The sequence below is a fragment of the Camarhynchus parvulus genome, chromosome 6, assembly GCF_901933205.1.
Source record: "Camarhynchus parvulus chromosome 6, STF_HiC, whole genome shotgun sequence".
Taxonomy (NCBI): Eukaryota; Metazoa; Chordata; class Aves; order Passeriformes; family Thraupidae; genus Camarhynchus; species Camarhynchus parvulus.
The window spans coordinates 6,989,407-7,005,878 of NC_044576.1; the positions used below are offsets into that span (position 1 = coordinate 6,989,407).

General features: G+C 38.8%; 2 protein-coding genes across 3 annotated transcripts in view; both read left to right on the forward strand.

Annotated features, from left to right (window-relative positions):
• CCDC6 (coiled-coil domain containing 6) overlaps nt 1–14,374 on the forward strand; it is a 51,115-nt gene extending 36,741 nt beyond the window's left edge. The window contains exons 7-10 of one of the 2 annotated variants that reach the window (XR_004060826.1): nt 2,609–2,709; nt 6,429–6,553; nt 8,871–12,691; nt 13,805–14,015. Coding sequence is in view for 1 of the 2 variants with exons in the window: in XM_030950810.1 (XP_030806670.1) it covers nt 2,609–2,709; nt 6,429–6,553; nt 8,871–9,062 (418 nt within the window). In the remaining variant the exon portion in view is untranslated. Of the gene's footprint in view, nt 1–2,608; nt 2,710–6,428; nt 6,554–8,870 lie in introns of both variants that reach the window. The other variant, XM_030950810.1, reaches the window with a different exon arrangement.
• A 1,592-nt stretch (nt 14,375–15,966) lies between these two features.
• SLC16A9 (solute carrier family 16 member 9) overlaps nt 15,967–16,472 on the forward strand; it is a 33,323-nt gene continuing 32,817 nt past the window's right edge. Inside the window, exon 1 of the mRNA XM_030951689.1 lies at nt 15,967–16,411. The gene's annotated coding sequence lies outside the window, so the exon portion shown is untranslated. The remainder of the gene's footprint in view (nt 16,412–16,472) is intronic.

Below are 16,472 nucleotides of genomic sequence, written 5' to 3' on the forward strand. Positions count from 1 at the left end.
TTTCTCAGTGTTATATCTTGAAAGAGGATTTTAAGTACATTTTGAATAAAACATTCTTAGTTCTTATCAAATGCTTGTTATTTGGTTGTATTGTTGTATATTATTTTGGATTTATGGTGGTCCTTTAGGACAAATAAAAAAGTTACTCTGTGCTATGTATTTTTTCTGATACTGAAAAATTTCTGTTTCCTCTTGGGTCCTTAATATATTTGTTATAAGATGTAATTTATCAGAAACAAAGTACCAGATATTTTGTGGTAAGGAGTACCCTTAAAGCTCAAAGTAGTGTTCATTCTAATGAAACACCAAGGCAACTTGACCTATATTGCATTAGCATCTGGTATTAAGATGTAGCAAATGGTATATAAATTAAATTGTTAGAACTAGGGGATTCTGAGGTTGGAATTTTTTCTTATTAGACTTACCTTTTCTTCCACTATTTACAGTGTAATGGAAGTACAGTCAAAATCTAAATCTATGAGAATTACCAAGATTAATCCAAACTTGTAGAGTGGCCTAAAATTTTTTATCGTCCACTTGTAAGTAGTGGTAACCAGGAGAATGCAGGAAAGTTTGAGTAAATATTCTGTACTTTAAAGAAATTGTCATGTTTGATTTTTTTGCTACTCCAAAGGCCTGGCAGAAGAACTCCAAATCTGGTATTTGCAGTGCAGGTAATAGAAAGCAAAGTGAGGGACAAAGCAGGCATTAGTAGTTAGCCTGAGAAGACAAAATACTTGTGGAACTATGTGCAGTCATGATTTTAAAATGTCAATTTTTGTCAGCTTACATCTTCCTAAAAATGACGGTGATGATGGGTCAGCTATCCATCTCTTTCAGTTGCATTGTGTTAGCTGATGATAATTATTGCTTGTAGCTGAGGGCAGGTGAAGATCCTTCCCTGAATGTAAAGGACACAGCTCTCCCAAAGCCTCTTTCTCCAGACCAGCAATAGCTTTGTCTTAATCCTCCATCCTGTTCTTTGGAGTAGCCGGGTAATACCTGAAACCAGGACACACGCTAGTGGGGTGCTGCTGTTCCACATCACCTGAGGCAGGAAGTGGGATGACTTTGAGGAAACTCTGCATAGAATGCAAGGAGATTAAATCAGAGATGCTGCCTTGCTGGAACTCACACACTGGTCTGCATTGGAACCTGCTGTGTATTGCAGAGGTAGCTTAGTTCAGTTTCACTAACCTTGCCACTGGAAGCTCTTTTAAAAACTTGCCTATTTAATTAAACCCTAATTTATTAGTTCTTTAGTTTTCTGTTGTTCTCTATTGCAACTTACTTTTATTACCTGGTCTATCCAAATTCAAACCAACTTTGGTATCACTACAGTGTACTGCCTGTGCTAGGGCATGTGGCTTGTTAGCTCTGAATATCCTGGTTAAAAACCAGCAAGATGCAGTACCAAAATATGTTTCAAGTATTCTATGGACAGACCTCAAAGTAGTCATTGTGAGTTCCATCGAATAGGAGTAATTTTAATGCTGTTCCATGTTACTGGGTTTTTTTTATTATGATGGGGAAATAAGTGCAGTTACTAAGAATTCCTGAGAACACACTGATAGAAGAGGGGACAATTAAGTCAAAGGGCTGTTAGGTAGCAAATTTGGCCTGCTGCTCTGCTGTGTCCAGTAAAGAAACACAGCTGAATCTAATAATATAAACCTGTGTGCACTGATCTGCATCCACCTGGAGAAGGTGAGCAGGGGGGCATCCAGTCTAGAGAGTGACTGAAAAATCTAAGTGGAGAGTGCCTAAGCAACTCAACTTGAGACTGCCAGTGTAGTACTGTGGAGAAAAAACCCACAAAATCTCTTGAGGTAAAAACAGTGAGTGACAAGTAGGAGCAATTTGTGTTATTTTTATTCTTTTATATAGCACTTGATATCTGTGAAGAAGCTTCACTGTAGTCAGTGAATGAAGGACAAATAAATATCACTAAAATTATTACAGGTGGGGGAAAATGCCTTGCCGCAGGTTCTGATCTGTTCAGTTTATCCTAGTGAAGTGTGGGATGTGTCTTGCAACAAAGCCTGGAAGTACCTTTAGTGGCATGGTCCTGGGCTGAAAGTGTCTCTCTCTTCCAGTGGCAGAAGATGGGATGAGCAAATGTTTAAATGTTGGGACCAGAGGGATTCAAGTAGGAAACGGGACATGTTTTTAATGCTATGGCTGATCAGCTGCTGGAATAAATTGTTAGTACTTTAATGATTTCTTCACCCTTTTTCATGATTTCAGATTAGTGCTGAATACCTTTCTGGAAGATACACTCCAGCCAACCAAGCTTTTGAGTTCAATGTAGAAATGATGTGTGAAGTGCAGGAATGTAGAATGGGTCAGATTGGATGACATGGTTTACATCTCTGACCTTAATACGTACTATTTATTCATATACAACTTATATGGTTTTAACTGCAAATGCCCAAGAGAAGTCCAGCTGTTTCCATGGAAGGTTAAGCCAGTGTCAGCAATGACAAGAGTTCCTGTCATGACTTCCTAATGTGATTCTTATGGGAATTGAAAAAATCTCAGTGAAACATTTAAAACATGGCACATTTTAAAAGGTTTGATCTAATTATTCTTTGCCTTTTTTTGTTAGATATTTTAATGAGATGTCTGCACAAGGATTAAGACCTCGCACTGTGTCCAGTCCTATCCCTTATACACCCTCACCAAGTTCTAGCAGACCTATATCACCTGGTAAATATTTAACCCAGTTTCTAAAATTATTGTATGCATCACATAGTAACGTGCCCTATTAATATATTTAGGTCAGTAGCCTTTCAAAGCTAGTGTGGAGAAAAATCCTGCATCATAAATGCAAGAATAGTTTTGCCTTAGGTGTCTTCTAGTGCAGCATGTTCTTGGATGGTGACCAGTTATTCTATATTTCAGATCTGTGGACAGATATTGAAGATCAGTTAAGTAGCTATCACTTGAACTTTATTTCTTTTTTGCTCTTTTTTTCTCTCTTGCTGTCTTTTTATTCCCCTTCCGTTCCCACACAAGCTGTGCAACAGGACACATAATTCAAATGGATTTCTAGAGTTCTGATGAAGAACTAGTCGTGAGATTGATATTGTGCTCTGGATCAAAACTTGTTAGAGAAGTTTAATTTTGAACATGTTGGAAAAAAGTCAATTTTCTCTTCAGTAGAGAAATGGCTTTTGTACTTCTGCTATTTTCTGTTATTAAACAATAACTGTAAAATTAATAATTCCTATCTCACATACTTGGTATAATAGAAGCAAACAATTATTTTTTGAGTTTCTAATTGCTGAATATATTTTAAGTCAAATGAAATGCATTTGTGTTACTAACACATTTATTGAGTGAAATTTAAAATCTCTTAAAATTGCACTTGGACATTGGTTATAAGCTGTTGGCAGTGGGTATTACATGGTGCTCACAAACACCTTGTACATAAAGAAGTGAATTGTGCATGCCTGGCTTTCCCACGTTCACCTCTAGAACCTGCCAGGCAGATGAGGTGTGCTCTGTGTTAACACAGGATGGGAATGAGACATTTTATTACACAGGTCTGCTAGAACATATAAATGTCTTTAGATCCTTGAATTTTCAAGGCTGACTGTGGTTTCTCAAAGGGCTATAAATAGTTTTCATCCAGGTGTTGCATGCATGAAGACCAGCTATGGCCATAAGCCATGTTATGGTGTTAGAGATGAGCAGTGTGACTATGAGTTTTCATAAGGTTTTTACATTTCTGAAATAAGCCAAATGATTTGACTTTCAGTGTTTTGCAAGGTGTGTTACCAAGAAAATGATTCATGCTTTCTTACCCCTTTCCTGTAACTGGGTGTACAGAAGTGTAGTTGTGCCAACAGCTGCTGTGGAGGAACAGCTCTGTTCATGGTTCTCTGTGTGCAGCATTTATAGCAGTACAGTGTCCCAGCTGCAGGTTGGATCTGCAGTAACACAGAAATTACAACTCTGTGTGGGACAGATTACATGCTAACTTGTATTACTTAGCAATGCTCCCTGTTTAGGTGCTGATGTGTCAGTGCAGGAGAACTCTGTCAGTTTATTCCTACACTGAGACTTAAGTGCATTCCTTGTTCCCTGTGGATTTGATTTCCCATCAGTAGTTGATGCAAGACTGAAAATTTTATCCCACAGACAGAGGATGCTGAAGCACACTCTGAAGCACAGCTGAAATTATTATTTCTAACAGGGTTCAGAAGTTTGGAAATTTTGGTGTGGTAAATGTTCCTGGCTAGCTTGTCTGCGCAGGCAGCTGCATTAATCTCCTTTTCATTTGATAAATTAATATCAGCAGTTGGGAAGTGTCAGACTTCAGAAAAATAGAAGCTGCAGTTTGTTAGAGAACTAATGAGATCAATTGGGAATTTTGTAGAGCTGTCTGGGATAAATTAATGCAGTATTGGATGAAAACAAATAGGTTTTGAGAGTATTTTGTATCTAAAGTAATACAGTAAGATGATGCCAGAAGTATCAGCACAGAATAATAAAGCAGCTGTATGTTGCATCAAGTATTTGTATGACTTGGCATATTTCATTTGAGAAATGACGTGCCCTGAATATGTGGAAGCAGAATTTGTAACCAGTTAGAAATGCTGTAATTTTATGTGGATAGCTGATTGAATGGATTGCATTCTGTCTTCTGAATCCCAGGGTCTTTTGTGCCTGCATGGCTTGGGATACTACTTTTGAAGACTCTTTGAAGCTGAGATACTGCTGAGATTTCTAGCACAGTGATATGTGCTGGAAATCTTCTAGAACTTTGAAGATAGTGTAATTACTGCTACTCCTAGGCAGTTGGGGATTAGTTGTTCTAATTACCAGTTAGTCTTCAGTGTAGCTGCTGGTCTGTGCTTTGCTGCCAGATAGATGTGTGGGGCTGCAGAGGTGAACTATCCTGAGTGTATGTGCACTGCTCTGGTTTTGTTTCTTTGGCTGCCATGCAGACTTGCATTTGTCAAGCTTGTGGAGCTGGATTATTCCAAAGCACTTCAGAATTGCCACGTTACAAAAGTGGCTCTGTTTTGCCCATTATTTCTAGTTTCTTACTTCTGGCTGCCTTGTCACCTCCCTGAACATTGACTTGTTTCTATCCTTGTTGCTTACAAAAGCACTTAAATGTAACACACGTGCTCTACAGATAATTAGATTATGTGGTCAAAAGTCAGATTAATTTTGTTGTTACTCTGTAGTGGCAGGGATTCCGTGGGAGTAACTTGTAATTTGCACCAGACATACATTGACAATGTAACAGAATCAAACAGAGTTGAAGGAAGCACAGGCAGTTTTTGTTTATATGATTTCATTAGTGATCTGAGGCTTGTTCTGTTTTCTCATCCAGATCTTGTCTCACCTCTTGTAGTCAGAAACACGGGTGCATGCAGACAGGGATGGTGTTGGGTGTTGCTGCAGGGACATTGTTCTGTGTTGGTTTAGTGTTGAACTGTGAAAACTGTTAAATCCAGTGTGATGTTATAAAAGTTTAATAGGCCTTCAGAAATGTTTTCTAGTCATTATTCTCCAAAGCAGTTGCTTGAGTCTAATTGTAAACAGCTGAGAAAAGTCTTGTCTCCTTCCTTATGATACTTTTGTCAGAAAGCAGAAAGGAGCAAAAGGTTTTGGAAAATGTGCTCTTTTGAGAAACTCAGGCTGTTCAGAACGCTTTAGGTGTGAACTTGAAGCCTTTGGCAGTTGCTGTTTCTGTTTTCCTTGGTTAAATAGACCTATACAGGAACTCTGCATTTTTATAATTGAGTTATTACATAAAGGAAATATTTGGATGAAAGGATTAGATATTTGCAGTTTTGAATATTGGGCTTTCCTTAATGTAGGTAAAACAAGTTGCAATTTTAAATGTTAGTTGGTAGCCTAGTCCAGCTAGTAACATTTTCCAGCATGTTTTAATTTCCCAGTCCCAACGGTCTTTAGAATGCTGAGGCAAAAGAGAAGGAAGCCTCAGTGCAGATCTGGTATGCCTTGGAGAAGCCACCTACATCCAGTTTTTTTGTGCAACCTCATTGTGACCCAGTGTTAGATGGCTTCTCCAGGCACAACCTCTCTGCTGCTTCTTCAGCCTGTATGTTGTTCAAGGAGCCATTTCCTCCATGGAGAAATGGAAATACTTATGGACTAGAACTAAGCTACTGTGGGAGTCTTACGCCATTTATCTTTAGTGAAAAGTTATGTTTAACATTGTACAGTGTATGTTTGAAACATACAGTAGTATGCTGCAGGAAAAGAAAATAAATTTGCATCACACTTCTCAGTACAATTAGTATTTTCTAGATGGGTAATCTGTAGCATTTACCAGTTTTTAGACTATCATTGGTTCAGAACCAAAAAAAATTAAAAAACCTCTCGCACTTTACTTTTTAATATCAAACAAGAATGTTGATGTTACCTTGTTTTAACAATTTTAGGTCTGTCATATGCAAGTCACACAGTTGGTTTCACACCACCAACTTCACTGACTAGAGCTGGAATGTCTTACTACAATTCTCCAGGCCTTCATGTGCAACATATGGGACCATCCCATGGTATTACAGTAAGTATTTAAATTAGTAAATACTTGTTACCAATATAGTTTGGTTTTTCGAAGTTATGATTGGTTGTCCTTAAGCTTTTTTTACAAAACATTTTTGTGAATGTTTGTTTTTGTCTCCTTACTCCAAGACACCTATTGCTGCTTTCTTCAACCCTGATTTTCCTCTTCACCCCTCAGAAACTGATTCTTTTTGGAGAACCTTGTTTTCTGCAAAAGAATAGGATGTATTATCATCTTAAGGACAGTAATAGGTATCATCTTATGGATCAGCAGGCAGGGTGTGAAAAGTGATGTTCTAAGCTACTAAGCCTATCCCAGGAAGTAAAAACATTGCTTTCATTTTTCTCCTAGTCTCCACCATCTGACGGATGAGTCATCTGAGGTTGCTTCAAGCTCAGGTTTTCTTCAGGATGACACACAATGCTACCATCATGTCACTGTAACAGGCAGTTAACTCTTATTTTCTATTGTCATTGGCAAAGAAGAAAGTTAATATAAACATTTGTTAGGGTAATTCCTCATATCTTTCAACTGAATTTATTTCCTTTTTACCTGCGGTGTTTGATGCATTTCCGCTTCATTGTGTTTCTTCTAAATATTTGTGGAGTTTAATGAGCAAACAAAGCCTAAATATTCATCATATGGCAAAATACCTTCTGGTTGTTGTATCAAGACCATTTTGATTTTTCTCAGCAGGTATGGTAGTATGTAAATATTCATCAAGGTTTTTGCTTATACTTGTCATTCTCAGATGTGAAAATGTGTTTTAATGGAATTTTTAGTACAATGCTAAAATACAGCTGCTTCTGGTTTAGGTGGATGTGCAAAGGTAATTGTCACAATTTCACTGAGCTGAGGTGGGTGGGAACACTGCAATGGTAGGTAGAACAGAAAGGAAGCTGGAGCTCATCAGGAAAGTAGAATTCTCGTTGGGGCTCAGCCCATGGGTGTATGTCACATGAGTTAGTCACAGGAAGATCCTTATGATTCTGGAAAACATGGAAACTAATTTTATAAAAGAGTTTGTCAAGGAACTTGCTCTGTTCAGTCTCTGTGAAATACTACTTTTTCTGAAACTCTAAATGAATTGTCACTGTGAGAAGGATCATCTTGAGGATAAAATACTAATTGTTCAGAGAAAAGTGTTGACAAACAGCTCATGGCTTTGTCTCAATACTGATACCAGGTCCCCTTATATTATATGTATGCAAATGCAATAAATGATATTAAGTGTTTCAGAGGCATCAGTCAGTTTTCAAGAATCTCTTAGGTTTTACATATAAGTTTAATCTATTGTACATATTTGTGCAGAAAAATAGATACAATATATTTGATTTGACTAAACTGCAGTTTCATTCTTGACTCTTCCATTTTTTGATCTCCATCACAAAATAAATTTGACTTGACATTTGGTAGTACATTTGGTATAGAACTGTAATCATGCTTCTCCCCAGAGCTGACCGCCTGTGGTTGATTAGTAATTATGGGTAGGTGGTTTGTCATGCCATGAGGTTGTTGATTAATGCTAACCAGATTGGTAAGTAATGAGCATTTTTGTTTCAAAAGTGCAGAAGTTAGTGTTATGGAGTGTAATTTATATTTTTGCATTGCTAACATTAAAGATTATCCTTCCCCTCCTGCTCTTCAGTTTGTACAGATAAAGTGGGGTTCAATCTTCATTTAAATGTACCACTTGTTGAAAATCTGTGGTTTCTGTTGAGGGGGTCTCTCTAACAACTGCTTCACTCCTGCAGCTCAAAGCGTTGTAATATTTTTTTGTTCTCCAAAGAGCAACTTGTATTATGCTTTGGTTTTGCTCCAGTGTGTGGGCTAAGAGTCTTTCAGAGAGCTAGAGATTGTGGGCAGACTCTGATGCTCAAAGCTTTCCCACCCACGCTGAGGTACCACATCCTGGTACCTCACATGCCAGCAGCATGAAGTCAAGGCTTCCTCAGCACCTGCTGGTTGGGCAGGCACATCTCATTTCTTTTTAGGTTGCTGGTCATCATGGGTAAACATATCTGCAGGACATGTCTTTCGTTCATTTCCTGCAAGCTGACAGGAAGGAATGCATGTTCTCTTTGATGTCAAGAGTACCTCCCCTTTCCTTTGCTACTCCATTTTCAGAAGAACATTTATTTTATGTAAAAGTTGTATTGTGACTCCTGCAACGTTTTGAAATGTCTTCTTCCCACATAATTGTTCAGACTTCTTTGTGTGATTTTTTTTTTTTTGTTTTCCTTTGCCAAGCTTAGAGGACTTGCACCTAATATTGTTCAGGAGTGTGTTAAACATAATTTCAATATTTGTTCTGCAGAGGCCTTCGCCACGAAGAAGTAACAGCCCCGACAAATTTAAACGTCCCACTCCTCCTCCTTCTCCAAACACGCAGACCCCAGTGCAGCCACCTCCGCCACCACCTCCACCACCCGTGCAACCTCCGGGCCAAGGCGCGGCATCGCAGGCAGCCAATTTCCAGCATTCAGTGCATCCCTCCTCTCAGCCTTAGTGCATGTGCTCTGCAGTCTCTATGTCAGAAGTGGACTCATAACACGGAGCAGTTTACTAAAAGCCAAAGGCTTACTTGGCATATTTGGATTTGACTTATTTGCACTGAGGTTATATAGGCTTCACTGTTAATTGTGTTGTAAACGTTTGTATAAAATGCAGCCAGTGTTGTGGGTCTACAACACTAACTTAACAAAGTTTTCCATCAGTGTTTACTTGAACTACATGTATGTCCATTCTCTGGCTGGAACATTTGCTACTCTGTTTGGTAATACGGCATTATGTCGTTTTGCTTGGCTCCAGAGCTTCATTTTCCTGGCTTTTAGGTTTGTAAAATTAAAGGGATACCTTTTTATATTTTTTCATGACAATTTGCAGAAAATGAAAGGCATGATGGGCTACATGATAAATTCTGAAATATTACAGTGTTTACCAAGCTTATGGAAGATCAGCACTATGTTTCAGTCATTTAAATTATCAGCTTCTAGTGCAAAAGTAAGTCAGACACCCTGATCAGTGCCCAAGACACAAGCTCTCTGGTATTTTGTAGCAAATAAGCTTAATTCACAGAGGACACATCTGTACTTCTCCTGTTTAAAAGCACCTCAAACACATGGTACAGTCAGAACTTTACACTGAGGGAACTGGCTTGTTGGAGTCTGTGGAATGTACAATTTGTGGACCTTAAGATTTGATGATGTCACTTGACATTTCTGCTAACCTGTAAGCTGCCCATACCGTGTGCCCTGTCACAGTGACTGTAGGGGAGTGTGGTCCTGCCCACAGGTTACTGAGAGCTGATTCAAGTGTGTGCTCTTGGATTTTTTTGCTGCAGAAGGCGATGTGATTGTAGAGAACAGCTGATGATAATTTCTTTCTTGTTAAAATATATTCATTGTGATTCCCCTGAAGCAAAGTTTGAACAGGTATTTTAAATGTTCAAAAGTCTGTTAGAAAACGAGATCATCATAGCTCGTTTGGCTTAACAGCCAAAACTTTGTATTGCTTGGTAGAAACAGAGTACAAGAAAGTAGCACAACATGGCACTAATGAATGCTTATTTAGCAGCCTAAGCCGGTACAATGTATAAAGAAATGTATTCCAAATACATTCTTTCCATTCATTTAGCACAAATAAATTGGTTTCACTTTGCAGTGGAACAAAGTGTCACTTCTTGATATTGACATCCTACTCGGTTACATTTTTCCTGAGGTTCCTGTTGAGTACTGGGGTTTATATAGTATTGATAATTTTAAATGGTTTACCTCATATATATGGATATGTGGGCCATGGAAAATGACAAGAGAATGTTTATTTTATGAGAATATGTATCTGGCTATAATCAGAGCAGAACATGAGTAATTTATCTTTTGTTTACAAAAGTTTGTTTGACATGCTTAATGCTTTATTAAGGACATTTTTAAGAAGGAAGTACAGCATTCTGGTAGTATACTAACACTTGTACATATAATGTCATGTTTACCGCTCACCTATTCAGTCAGAATTGCAAACTGAAAATCCTCATGAAAATAGTGCTCTAAATCAAAGTTGTAAGTTAAAATAATGTTGTAAAATGTTCCGCTTAAGGCAAAATTAGAATTTCTTCACCGTAGCTATGTAGTTTCAGCTCTGAGAGAATTTAGAGAAATGCAAATATAGTCTATTACACTTCTTAAACCAATATGGGATCAAGTGCATTATCAAATTACATTACTTTAATTATGGTAGTTACTCTCCAGTCAGATAATTCTCAAGATTGTGGCAGACCTAAAATTTGACCGCTGCTTCCACCTGAAAATAATTGACCATAGCAGATGCTCAGCTTTCCATAGAGGAATCTCAGCTCTGGGCATTATAATTAAGCAGAGCTCCTGAATAAGTGATAGGATTGAATGGGAGAAAGTGACAGATAGTCAGAGGTGGGACTAAGGTCAAGACAGGATCAGCTTAGTTTGATGCTTGTCCTTTTGTAAACATAAGACGAAGAAAAAAATATACTCTTTATTAAGTAGGATTCCAGCTCAAGTATCCCAGAATTTGAAATGGTGCCCTCCTTTCTGAAGTGCTTTGAGATCCTTGGATGTATGGCTCTGTGGAGGGCAATCTCATGGTGGTGGTAGCACAAATGTGGGTGGAAAAGGAAGAGCCTTTGATGGTGTTTTAAGATCTCAAAATGGAAAATTGCCTAGAATAATTTACATTTGAAGCATATTCCAAAACTGAATTTGTGTAACCCAAGTTCAGCTGCTGTTATAAAGTGTCTTAGTGAACTTTCCTTACTGTTCCAGTGGGACTGTTACCAGAAGAAAGTAAAGAACTGACAAATGTATACTAAACCTTGAAAGTGTAAAAAGGCACTAAATTGGCCTTATCGAACTAAGAACGTTGAACAAACATTTGCTTGCAATCAGAAGTGTTAAACTCTATTTGTAGACTTTTTGAATAAGATGAGAAATTGTGCACAACCATCTCCTAATAAATGTAAATGGATTTTCAGTTTTCCTTGTGAATTATAGTCATGAATTATGATTCTGCAGCTGTGATTTTATCAGATCTATAGATTGGAGAAACTCACTTGACAGTGAGGTCCAGCTCACTATGAGGGCTTAAGTGCTTTGTTTCTCTCAGAAGCACCTGGGTGGTTTTCTGACATCCTTTTCATCACTAACGCCTCTCAGTTGCACACTGCATTGTCACTAGCTGTGTAAGTCCACAGAAGCAATTTCTAGCTGTGTGGAGCATTTTGTGAGCATAACCCTTCACAGCTAAAGATTGAAAAAAAATAAAATCTGCTTTTCAGCAGTGCTTTCCTCTCTGACAATCAAGCATGCAATACAATTCTTTTTGTATTTTCTCTCAAGGGATCTGACTTGGACACTGGAATGCAGCTGATACTCTGTAGAGCATTAAGAGTTTATTTTATCCACGATTTGTTCCACAGAAGTTCTTTGGAAGAAGAGGTGGGACTGTTCGGAGGTAGTCTTCAGCTAAAAGCCAGATAAGACTGTTTTAATTACATGTACTCTTTTGAGAGCATATTCCCAAGGGCAGAAAGTACATCAGAGTTTTTCCAGAAAGTGTTAGTGCTGTTCTATTGGCAATTGCTGTTCTGGAGCTGAGCAGAACAGGATTCCTTTCCTGTTAAAATGTTTTCATTTAGGAATCCAGCTGCCTGGGTGGAATCCCTGTGCACTTCAGCTGAATGAAAATTGCAGTCTTGGAAGCAATGAAAATGAGAAGGTTTCCTGGTATGTGTGCAAGTTGCACTGCTGATAGGAGAGTATATGGATTCTGTTAAATAAATGGAAACTGATCATGGAGACAAATAGAAGAGCCTTAAATAGTTTGCAATCAAAGAAACACAGTCTTATCCTCGGTGTCAATTATTGCTTTGCTAAGAGGATGCAGCCAGGGATCTTGATTGAGCTTTACAGTGTTTTTCTTGATCCTAATGCTTAGTTTTACAAGCAGTACAAATTCTAATACTGTTCAACTCTTTCTGATGTTTCCTTTTTTTCAGTCATGGCAGTCTATTTCTTTTTGATCCTTGGGAGTCTACAGAGCATGGACTATGCAGAGCATATTTCTCCAGTTCAAGCCATCTCATAAGAAACCAGAAGGTTTATGAGTGTAAGCTATAAAATTATAATACATGCATATGTTACAACAACCTCCTTGAGAGGAAAGATCTCTCCTCTTGAAGAGAGAGCCAACAGAGCCCCTGAATACCAAATGGACTGTATGCATAGAGACAATCTGATTTCCTCTGTTCCCTGAGGAGCTGAATTCCTCTCCCAGCCTTTTTTTTTTTATTTGGATCATGGTTCTTAAAATTTTGAATTATTTTAAATTCCACACCTTGCTATAATAAGTACTCAGGATACATCATGTTAATTTTGGGTAAAACCCATGAGTCCCAGTACAAGCAGAGTTTGAGTCAATGCCACTGTGTGGACAGGAGGAAGTCACTGAACATGACAGACCGTGGCCTTTATGGTGCAGTTTGAGTGGGAGTGTGTGCTCACACATAAATAATGATTTATTTTTCTAAGCAGCTGGTTTTGGATTTTAGGTGTGTTCTGAAGAGGAGATAAACTGTGGAGTTTGGCACTGCATTACAGGCAGCTGCTGCTACTTTGAGGAGAAGAGTGCTTGTGCCTGTTCTGCTAGCTGGGCTCCAAAGAAAAGTACTACCTCATCTTTCACCTGGGATGATGTGGCCACAGGGTCAGAAGAAATGCTATAGCTCTGTTAGGTTTTATTCTGCATGTGTTACCTGGATGGGAGTCTGTCCTTGCTGGAATGGGGCTCCAGAGGTTATAAAGCTTTTGTAGAGGAGGAGTGGAGAGTTAGGACAGATGGTTGAAGGTTGACTTTGTGAAAATTGTGTCCCTGTAGTAAAATTGCTGCTCAGAGTGCTCTTTTGCTAGGCCTGGAGATGGCCTGTATTAAAACTCTTTTGGGAGAGTGGGGGGGCATTTTTTGTGATTTCCATTGAAAAAATGCTGTGTTGCAGTTCTTCAAGTTTATGGTGTTGGTATCTAATTGAAAAACAACAACCAAAAAAAAATCACAAAAAGCAATTCCCCAGAAATATTGGAAGTAGTCTTCTGTGTGCAAAGGTGGGTTTTCTCATGATAAAACATAATTCTGTGTCTAAAAACTGAAATGTTTAATTCTAGCTGTAAAACCTAAGCTGTCCAAGGCACTTTAGTTTGTGATTGCTGACTTTTGTTTTGGCAGGTGTTTCAGATGAAATCTAAGCCTCCTGTGGAGGAAGAAAAAAAATCACCTGACAGCTGTAGACTGTTCCTTTCCTGCAGAAATACAGCAATTTCCTCAAATGCAAGTGGAACAAGCATCCTTGAGCTTTTCTGAAGCTTATATTTAATTTCAGTACCTTGGTGATTGCTCTTGTGTAGTTAGAGAATCAATGAAGCCTCATTGTAGGTTGGTTGGGTGTCTAGCTGGTTGTTCCTATGTTTTTCTGATCCTAGTGAAGGAAGCCTGTTAGAATTTGGATCAAACAATGGCCAAAGTGCAGATTTGTTGAGCTTGAATCCAAGTGGTAACTTCAAGAACATTCACTGTGTTGGTGTGGATCAGAGCTTATTGTAAGAACCTCAGATATAAAGAGGTTTGGTTTTTTTAGCAGGTTACACTCTGTTCCTGTACTAGCTGTATTATTGCTTTTTTGTATATCTCAAGGTGTTTACATATACTTGTAATTGTTACAATGTGTCTGTAATCAAGTTCATCTGTGCCTTCATGCAGACTTCCAATAAACACTTGATTTTTTTGTATTTACTTGTATGGAAGACTACTGGGTGGATGTATATTTCCTTCTCTGTCAGCCTGTCAGCCCTGGGAAAAAGAGGAAGAAAAATGAGAACCAGGGGTCAGAGAAAGTTGCATGTTTGTCTTTGTTTTTACTGTCTTTGATTCTGGTTGGGCCATTCCTTGTGTTAAATGTCTGAGTGTGTAACCTGGGGCATACATAACCTGTGCACATAATAAAGTTTGCATAGGAGGTGCTCCTCTCGTTGCATTAGGTGGATATTCAAAGTACAAAGCATGCTTGACTCCATCAGTTTTGCTTCTGTCTTGGAAGAACGGAGCTGTATTTCTTGAGTTATTATTGTGGGGAAATTCCAGAGTACCTTTCTGAATTAAACATGTCTGTTTAACTTCTCACAGCTGCCTTCCATGGGAATTCAGGCTTTTGTTTGCCACAGCAAAAGCTGAAGTATTTTTGGTCTTAGTTGACCTCCTTACCTTGAGGGTACTTTTCCTTGGGAGGGTGGAGTGGAGTAGGAAAATAATAGAGTTTCATCTTACCATTTTTTCTCAGTTCATAGGAACAGAGAGGTATATTTGTACTAAGTTACAGAAAAACATCCTACATGTTCTGAGTCAAAAGCTGTACATGGCAGGACAGCTGTTTCTCTAACCTGATATCAACTGTGAGAAGGAGAGAAGGCAAAAAAGTGTTTCCTTGCCTATGCTAAGGGTTGTGCTGCGTATTCTGTAGCTCAGAAAAGAGTGCTTTTGCTATTGCTTTGTAGTAAAGGTCATGGTATCAGGTGTTGTCTTTCAGCTTTTCTTGATTGTCTTGTAGTCACACCTGATTGTTCAATTAAGCCATTCTATGATTGATGGATTCAGTTATTTTCTAATGGAGATCTGTCTTAGGAATCCACCATCATTTTTGCTATTTTGACATATTTTCTTACTAAAACCTTAATCAGTTATTATATTTAATTATTTTAGAACATGAGCCAATGTAAACTATAGATTGTATGTATTTGTGTAAATTTTGTGAGTACTTTGTTGTGCCATCTCTTTTGATGTTTCTGATGTTTCTTTTTTATTGTGTGCATTCATTTGTCAACTAAGCACAGAGGTCACCTGTGGCATGCTCAGTAGCTTGTCTAAGTATTACCTGCTGTTTCTGGCTGTTTTGCCAAGATTCTGGGTTTAGATCTGAAAGTCTCAGAGTTACTTAACCTTATCCTGTATTCAGTGTCTTGAGTGTTGCTAAACTTGTTGGTTGAATCCACTTGTTTCTGTCCTGTTCAGCTGCTGCTCTGGCCTCTCTGTGGCTGCTGCTCTGCTCAAGTCAGCACATTGTGCCTGCAATGGAGTTGTGCTCTTCCATCCTGACCAGTGAAATCCTTGGGTTCTGATGGCTGCAGATTGCTGGGCACCAGGCCATGGGTGTATTTGAGCCAATGCTAACCTGGCTGATCCGAGTTACTCTGCCCTTGGAGCACAGGCAGTGTTTCTTAAAAGGCCTTTATTCCCCTCAGGGCCCTGCTGCACATGCTGAGCAAGCAGTTCTGCCTGTCCCTGGCTGCCAGGGCTGGTGGGTCTGGGGACTGGGGGAATGAGCTGATGTTCTCTTTGTGCATGTCCTTTGTTTTCTGACATTTGTCTGAACAGCAGTGAGCCACTTGAGCACTTTAAGAATAGCAGAGAAAAAGGGAGAGAGGACACATTGCTGGTTTAAGTTCAGGTTGCCTCATCCAGGTGATCACCCCTTTAGATGGTTCTTTTTTATTTCTTCCAGTGCTTGTACCCTTTTATAAAGGAAAGCAAGTTCCCAGCATTGGAGGGGTTAACTTAGAAATCCTGGTAACTGCTGAGAGTGAGAGAAAGAATGATGCATTGCACAGCAAGCAATTTTAGTAAGTCTAATCCTTGCTGAATGTAAAGGTGCTGGCTTGGATGTCAATCTGTTTCACGTGCTTCTGAGTCTGTTCTGTACCTTTCCAAGTACACAGCACAGCCATCCTACAGCAGCCAGAAGAGGTTGAGGTCAGTCCTGCATTTCCCAGATGGACATGGAAGGTATGTATAAAGATTAGTAAAGACTATTAGTTCACTTGGATGCAGAAAACAGTAAGTACAA